Source organism: Brachypodium distachyon, chromosome 4, assembly GCF_000005505.3.
Source record: "Brachypodium distachyon strain Bd21 chromosome 4, Brachypodium_distachyon_v3.0, whole genome shotgun sequence".
NCBI classification, from domain to species: Eukaryota; Viridiplantae; Streptophyta; class Magnoliopsida; order Poales; family Poaceae; genus Brachypodium; species Brachypodium distachyon.
In genome coordinates, this window is record NC_016134.3 from 35,104,120 (window position 1) to 35,112,929 (window position 8,810).

Genomic DNA, 8,810 nt, shown 5'->3' on the forward strand with positions numbered 1-8,810 from the left:
CATATTTGGACAAATTTAAGTCACTCGATATGGGACGGAAAAAGTTTTTGGCAATTAATGTCTGAATATAAAATAAGCGAGGATTATAATTATTTATTAGAATGAGGACTATAATTAGGGTCCGTTCGATAAACACTTGCTCTGTCAAAATCCCGAAATCGAGCGAAACTGGATCGATTTATCCGTTAGGTGGGATGCTCCGGCTCTGGTATTTATAATAGCCTCTAAATATCAGTCCTTATTTAGTTTTGCTATTACACTAACTACTGGGACCGACATGTCAGTGGGTCATTTCTTTTATTTTCCTCCTCTGATCTGCTTCCTTCGGTCCACATTGACTAGGGAGACGACGGCGAGCTGCAGCTGGGCTGCACAGGGCAAGGTGGCCGACGGCGGCGAGGTGCAGCCGGGCTGTGCGGCGAGAGCAGCGGCTAAGGTCGGAGCTGACGGGATCGGGAACGGTGGGCGAGGGTGAGGGGAGCAGCGGTGAGGGGGACCGGCGGCCGAGGTCGCAGCTCACACACACGGAGGCCGGCGAAGGGTGTCGCGGCGGGCCGGAGAAGGATCCCAGCGGCAGAGGCGGCGCGGCCCAAGGAGGATCCGGCTCTGGATCCAGAGGCCGCCGGCTCTGGAGGAGGTGGGGGACCGGCAGGTGCGGGCGGCGGACTGTTGGCGACGATCGGCGGGTGCGGGCGGGGGACTGGCGGTGACGGCCGATGGGGCAGGCGGCGGACCGGCGGCGGCAGTCAGGGGCGCAGCTTCAGCGTGGGACAGAGACCGGATAGAGGAGAGAAGAGGAAGGGATGGGCTGACGTGGATGAGAGTAGGGGCTGTCCCCGGAGCGAGGGGTGAGAGGGGAAATGCAGGTGCCTTCTTACTTTGGTTTCAATAGGGGTCATGCTGAAACGTTTTTTTGGTTCCGGATCCTAAAAACTGAATGGGGACCCTGCTGAAGATGCTCTTATGTTCGGCGGGCGAGGTGAAAGATTGCATGTAATTACATGGAACTGGGATTTGGGGCTGATGAGATCCGGACAAAAAACGAGCTCTACGAATTTGAACTACACCCCGCTCCGCTCCACGAATTGAAGTCCGCGGATTTTTTCTGTTCGCCTCGGCTCCACCCGCTCCGGCTGCGGAGCTGGAAGTGAGGGTGCTCCCAAACGGAATCTTAGTTAATAAATTTGTGAATAAGAAAATGGTTAGTTTTATATATGCCACTACAATTTGATGAATTTGAAATATACCATTGTAACTTTCATTCTTTCGAAAACTGGCACTACAAATTCACAGATTCTTCAAAATGCCATTACCATGGGTTGAAAGATGCCACCGCAGTGACAATTTTTCAAAGGATGAGAATTGGAGTGGCATTTTTTGAATTTGCCAAAAATTGCAATGGCATATATCAAGTTAACACGGAGAAAGAAAACTACATGTGACGTGGAGGAAATATCTCTTTAGATAAAAGAAGGTGTATAAGAAGTACTGTATCCAGCCGCACAATTGTACAAGAAATTATGCTAACCCATGCTGTAATTGCGTTCTTACATTTGTCGTCGGAAGCAGTTGACCTTTACAAACAAGTTATTTGGATTTACATGGACCAAAGCTAACAACAAAACCAGACTTGGATAATTATACCTGATGTCTTAATTTGTGCTGGTATCTAAAGGAGCATATGCCATTATTCACAGCGCTAGCTAAATTCTCAAATGGCGCACATCTGTGTATACAGGAAGACATTTGTACATGATATCCTGAGAAAGCGAGTGAAATACGCTCATCAGATTGCGCGACTTGTGTGCCAATCGATTGTTTATCAGGTTAGAAAGTTCCGAAGCATTTCTTAGTAGAAAACCAAAGAGTCCAGAAGAATGCAACCCAACCTGCAATGGTATTCATGGTCAGCCGGATTGCCGTCAAATAGGCTTGATTAACATTTTGCTAGTTATGCAGGAAGCGATCAACACGATGCTTTTTCACTCTCTGTTAATGTTCCTGGTTTGCTCCGGCAAATGATTCGTGACATTTTCCTGCAACTTAGTTCTTTTGTTTTGCCTGCTGATAAGGTATTCAGAGCAAAAAATGTTTTGATTTTATTATCATGCCGAAAACAACAACAAAATGGCAGCACTACGTCATCAGTTTGCCCTAGTTGATTATCTTGGACACATCAGGCCTTGTTTGACACCAGTGTATTTTTAGTTACAAGTGGATTGAGTATTCGAGAGGATTGGATGTTCACATGATACCCTCTGTCCTCAAATCCCCTTCCACCCAAAACACTACTATGATAAATACAAAAATAAGGTGTTTTGTGGGAGAAATCTAGAAATTATCCCTTGTAATCCATGCATGCCAAACGTCTCATTTTGAGATTTCTAATATTTGAGTGTAATACTTTACAAACACTAGAAAAAACATTAATGCCAAACAAGGCTTCACGTGTTCGGTAGGAAATGTCATTAAGGAACCCCACTCTTTGAGGCACTAGTAACACGAAATCCCAGCTTTTAGAAATTTTATCAACGTAACCATATATTTTCAGGCAAGATGTATCACGGAATCAAAATTTTCTTTTCCAGTGAACTAATTGTCGAAATTAATATCCATGACCCGCATGACAACTTCCACATGGCAAGTACTAGTAGTCAATCAAACGCAAATGTCCTACCAAAATGAACTAATCAAGCTAAATAGTACTATACCATTTACATCATGAGTGCCGCCAAAATTCCATTTTTGTACTCTTGCAAATCCTCGACTTTGTATAACCCTAGCCCCAATTTCATTAATTAATCTAAAGATTGGGTTCCTAGAAGTGTAATTTCTTAGTTGCTTGTGATATAGAGCCGAAGCTTTCATTTGTTACCGGAACTTTGACGATGCCTACGCACGAAGTCGAAACCGTCTTGAAACGTTGAACCTCACTAGAAGGACAAAAGATTTATGAAGCCTGAGATATCTGAATTGTTTTAGCAGTTTGAATACACATGTTGCAACCATAGGAGTGCCGAAGCTCCAGAACAAAATCATATGTTGATGGCTCTTTCCTAATTGTCGCTTTCAGGTATTAGAAAGGTAGAAACGCATATGCCAGCGAGCCACGCAGGCTGCAGGGAGAGATCGACTCGTTGACAGGAAAATAAAAATAAAAATCAATGTAGCCTGAAAAGAAGCATCCATCGCAGGAGTGAAAAAACGAAGCAGAAGATGAGACGTACCTGTGGCAATCGTGATGGCAATGACTGTCGCCATGGTCGTGACCGAGATAACGAAGACGACGACCGACAGTGCACTGACGTACATCACAGCCAGGAGTGCTCCGGCGGCGGCCAGGGAAATCCCGATCGAGACGACGATCGCGGCCGTCGCCGCCGCCATCAGGAAGAAGGCGAAGATCAGAAGGAGAGTGAGCGGTACCAATGCCAGGGATCCAACCTGAGAGGGGATGCTGTTACAATTGGTTGGGTTGGGATGATGCAGATCAAGAAATCGTTGGACTGATGAACGTTAATTCAATCTGATTAATTTGGAGCCCATGTATGCGTGGGTTGATCCGGCCGGCAGGCGGAATGGCTCACCGATATGACGAAGAGAGCGCGGACGGCGCCGCCCCCCCTCGTCCACGCCACGAGGCTGCGTCCGGCGTTCTCGAGTGGCCATGGCGACGCGCCGGCGCACGTCTCGTCTAGGAGGCGCCGCGGTCGTAGCGGCGGCTCGCCGCCGTTGACGAAGCCGCAGGGAACGGCCGGGAGAGTAGACAACGACGAGGAGGAAGAGGCCTCGCTGACGCCGTAGTGGGCGCGCGCGGCGCCTTCCGAAGCGTCGTCGCCCATGCTTCGGGGCCTTCGGGCAGTGGTCGTTGGTCAAGTGATCGAGCCGAGTCAAACACTGGCGCGCAAAAGCTGTTGGTGTTGAGACCGATCCATCCAACGGATGTATTCATGTGTGTGGTCAGTGTCGTCCGTGCTGACTTGGCATGCACGTCGGACAGCAACTTATCGTAACCGCTAGCTAGTTCCTTGAATGTTTCAGGAAAACGGAAATGGAGTGCTTTTCATGTGCAAAGCGACTTTCGATCTTTGTTTTGGTAGTAACCAAGTTGCGCGCTGATCTAAGGTGTTGAGGCTTCGTCTCTCAGTGTTGAAAATCTCAGAGCCGCTGAGTTCAGTAACGAAACCACTGGTTTTTCCTCTTCTGTCAAATTTCTGCTAATATCAACATGTAAGAACTTTAGCCTTTAGCCGTCCGATTGACTGGGATGTAAAATATGGCCATGGAAGAATGCTTTACGTTTTTTTTTTTCGAGGGAAGGAAGAAGCTTTACGTGAAACTCTGGAAGCCATAACCGTCAGTGGTGGCTTCTTTTTTTGGCCATCGGTGAAATAATGGTATTTAGCTTAGCAAAGCCCATATGTCAAAGAACAGAACGTTGCATCAATGGGCCGCGATCAGAAGCGTTGCATCAGTCGGTCGGCTTTAACAAGGCTGGCTGGCCCATTATATGTGCTAGTTTTTGGGCTGCTTTCAGATCCTCTAATTTTTTTGCACCTGGGCTGGGCATCCTCTACCACAGTTTTGCTTCCAGCAGTACTGCAGTGTGTAGTATGACCAAGGAAAACATTCTCTTCCCTCGAAAAAAGAAGAGGAAAACATTCTCTCTTTCCCTAAAAAAAAAAGATATTTCTTCCACGCGCCCCTCGCTGTCACGCTGGCGAATCCTCCTCCCTTCCTCCAGCCCAAGGCGAGCACAGTGCACCTTAAGTTCCTAACAACTTCGGCAGACCGTGCAGTTTCCAGCCATGCCTTTCCTTAAACACGCCTCAATCGGGCAGCTCGGTGCCTCGATCGGCAGCTCGCAGGTCACGGGTCCCTTCAATCTTCTTCCCTCCCAGTTCCAGCACGCCCGGGCAACAAGAAATTAAAAGAAGAAAAATCTCGACCAATGCATCATGCATATATATGGGCCAAATCAACGCCCAATTATACGCCCTTGACATTTATGCCTGATACTGTTCGTGCATGTGTACGTACTGCAGCTAGCTCGTACTACTGGACAGACAGAGAGCTAGACAGACAGACAGATGCTACATTACGCACTGACGACGGTATGTAGTGTGGGTGCCATGATCAGCAGCTGGTGCGTGCGTACATGTCCACATGATTTCTCTTTGTTAATTTATCTTAGTTGCCGGGGTATGAACAGCTATAGTACGTACGATCGATCGATCTCGCGTACAGGAGGGCCGGGAGCTGGGGATTACGTGCGTCATGCATCGTGTGTGGGCTCCACCGCGCGCATAATTAATATCTCTACCAGCACTAGTAACTACGTGGTACTCCCTCCGATGCATACAATTTTGAGTGTAGATTTTAAGCACCAGTGGTTTCCAAACATTCTGAAACATTTGACCACAAGTTCACGTGGTACTACTTATCTATTAATAGTTTTAGTATATACCACCTACGCAAGACAACGAATATTAGGTACTAAAAAAACAACCATCTCGGTGTACTCAAACTTCATTTTTCAGAGTTCTCGGAAGAAAACTACGTTTTCACACAGCTTATATTTTGCGTAGAAGCAAGGTTTAAAATTTTCAATTTTGATAAATTTCTGACATTTTGATAATTTCATAAACTTTTGGATTTTGGTGGTTGAAATTTCTCCAAAAAATAACCAAACTTTATCAAAATTGCAGCAAACCATTAATTTGTAATCAAACTGCCGAGCTCTCAATAAAAAATGATAAAAATTGCATGCTGGATTTAGGATGGATCAAGTTTCCATAAACTATTTTACATTGGGCTCAGATTGTAGTCAAACTGAAAATTTTAACCATAAAGGTTAATTTCAAGGCCTACCAAAATTTCTTATAAATTTAGGATGTAGCTATATCTAAGTTGCCTGATTTTTAAGCAAATGGCTTAAATCTAAGTTGACTAATCAGTGCCGTTGGATTGGTATTTAGGTCTCGTTTTACCCTTCTTTTCATCACTGTTTCGAATATTAAAGCACCCATCATATCAAACGGCTGAGAAATCAACTTATCTCTAACTAAAAATCAGGCAACTTAGATATATCTTTAAAAAATTTAGAAGTTTTTTGTGCAATTATTATTGGATTATATACATGCATAATTTTTTTGGAATTTTTGAAACCCGGAATTGTTTTTCTGTATTATGGGCCAGAATTGGGTACCGACCGCGGGAAACACCGGGCTTGCTATGACCCAATGGAACAAGCAGCGCATCCTGCCGGCCCACGCTGCTGTAGGAAAAAAAGCAGTAAGGGTGTTTGACGCACATCGTCTAGTGACTGGGCCCACATGAGGGATCCGTCCTTTCTAAAAGACCAGTGAGGACGGTGCGTGTGATAAATAAAGAGGAGAGCGACTAGAGAGAAAAAGCCATAGCTGGGCAGAAGAAAAAAAAACAAGTGGTCATACATGCACCTCCATCATAAGGCCATCATGACTTCCTTTTGTGTCAGTGTCAAAACAAAATAGAGAAAAGAAGAGAGAGAGGGAGAGAAGCAAAACGTTGGGGGTGGTAGCTAGCCTAGCGGTGGCAGGGGCAGGGAAAGGGAGGCAGGGCCACACCGGAGCTCAATCATAAAGCAATGGATTACAAAATCATGGCATTCTCCTCTCACCTCTGCCCACCCCTCTCTCTCCTCCCACAATCTGTATTTATATCAGGGATGTTGCTCTTTTACTCCCTGCTGCCTCAAGTCAGTCGGTCACTCTGTGCTCCCCTCTCTCTCTCTAAGACAATGTTTCTGTCCACTCCATCAATCCTCCCTCCTCTCTCTCTTCCACTGCCTCTCAATCTCTCTGACAAAGAGAAGTCATAGTCGAGGAAAGCAGTAGAATACTCTGTGCGGGTGACTGACAGCAACTTCAATGCTCTCTCCCTCTTTGTCATTCCTCCCTCTCTCTCTAGCTTGCGCTGTCTGTGGCTTCTTTCAGACCTGAGCTGAGAGCCTTTGCTCCTCCATCCCCATGTCGGGAAACGTTATTTTACTGTGGATTTCCCCTGTTACTATTCCTACCGCCAAAGCTTTTCGTTTTTTCTTTGACCACACGGCGGCACACGGCGGCACAGGTAGCCGCACGAAGTTCCAGGGGTTGTTTGGTTTGTGCCAAATCCAACCCTACCAAATATTGGTAAGATTTGTCATGACAATTTTTTGTCAAGGATTTCTTGGTCCTCATTTTGTCAACTACTTTCTCCGTCCATGTATACTAGGCGTTTTAATTTGAGTTTTTTTACGGTACCCATATACTGCTATTTGAGAGGGAGCGGTATAAACTTCATCTGACCGTTGATTTCTAAAATAATTAGACTTCCTTTCAAAGGGTAATTAAGTCTACAATTTTTGGGTTCGATAGATTCGTTCGATTCATGCCCAAACACTCAATCTGAACGAACTCCGTTCTACCATGGTCATGGCCGGGCTCCTGCCGCCGACATCAACGATGTCTTTCCTCTGCGTGTGAGTTCAATTCCTTTGAGACAGTCCGTACGTACATCGCCACCGCTCGCCTGTGCCAGTCGTCTGACGCTATGCGCCTCGTCAATCTCCAGTTAGCATCCATGTGTGCTGCTATTCCATCGTGTGGTCTCGTCTTACGATGGAGAAATAGTTAAATGCATGCGAAGTCCTACTATTATTGGTGAGGTGTCAGATTGGTCCTATATTTACGAAACTTGGATCCTAATTTTTCTTATACCGCTCAGTGAGGTCCTAATCTGGTTTCCGCTGCCAGGTAGGCAACATTTTCACAAAAATCCCCCTCAAAAATGCTCTCTTCTAATTTTGTGGCCCTCCCCTCGTTCACCTAGCTGCAAGCGCGTCGCCGAAGACCCTGGCCAAGCCCTCATCAATGGCCACGACGCCGAAGACCCCGTCCAAGTCCACCTCCCGTGCGCGGCTCTCACAGTTGTAGGCCTCGACAACTCATATTATAGCATCCTTGACTGCCCACCCCCGGCGACCTCAAAGAGTCTAGCCAAGTCCCAGGCCATTGCTCCGCCTGAAAGAAGTGCAGCACTCCCGACCCGCCCCGTCGTCGTCGGGCCATTGCTGTGACTCAACGTGAGCCTCTTCTCCATGTCAGGCGCCACCTCTTTCTACAGAAGTCAGGGAGCTTTCTGCAAAAACTTCAGGCCAATGGTTATTCTTTGCGGGACCCATCGATGTGTCCATGGTCAACGAGACATGTCTGACAGTCAACGACGCGTAAACCAGATTAGGACCTCGCGTGAGTGGTATAAGAAAAATTAGGACCTAATTATGCGGTTTTATAAATATAGGACTAAACTGACACCTCACCGATAATAGTAGGACTTCGCATGCATTTAATTAAAAAGCACGGTAGTTCAACGGTTGACAAGATCGATCTACTATCACACATCTCTTGAAGTATGATAATCAAAGAGCCAGTATATTGAATGAAGCTTTCGATTGCATCTGGATGTTAAATTCTTTCGTGGTTAAGTGATGTTGGATTGCTATTTTCTTCCGGCGGCTCTGTTCACCTGGTAATTAGGGGCCTCTGCTGCCGCACCCATCTCTTTGGAGTAGGGAGCCGAACACGCACGATCTAGGGTTAGCCACCGGTGGTGCCGCCGTCTCATCTCTTGCCGCATGCCCGCACCAATCTCATCGCCACAGCTATCAAGGGGGAGCGTTGAAGTTGCAGATTGCTGGCGGCAACGGCGATAGAACACATGGTTCAGGGGAAATTATTTGTCTCATGTGCCAATTTTGCCCCCTTTACCTGGTATACTGCTCACGA

The 8,810-nt window shown here is 46.5% G+C and overlaps 1 protein-coding gene across 1 annotated transcript; it reads right to left on the bottom strand.

Moving 5' to 3' along the window:
• Positions 1–1,518: 1,518 nt before the first annotated feature.
• On the bottom strand, positions 1,519–3,871 carry LOC104584672. Its single transcript, XM_024463552.1, has 3 exons — positions 3,588–3,871; positions 3,228–3,444; positions 1,519–1,889 (listed from the first exon to the last, which is right to left on the bottom strand). The coding sequence occupies exons 1-3, from the start codon at positions 3,840–3,842 to the stop codon at positions 1,828–1,830; spliced, it is 534 nt and encodes a 177-aa protein (XP_024319320.1). The 5' UTR covers positions 3,843–3,871; the 3' UTR covers positions 1,519–1,827.
• Between the last annotated feature and the right edge of the window lie 4,939 nt (positions 3,872–8,810).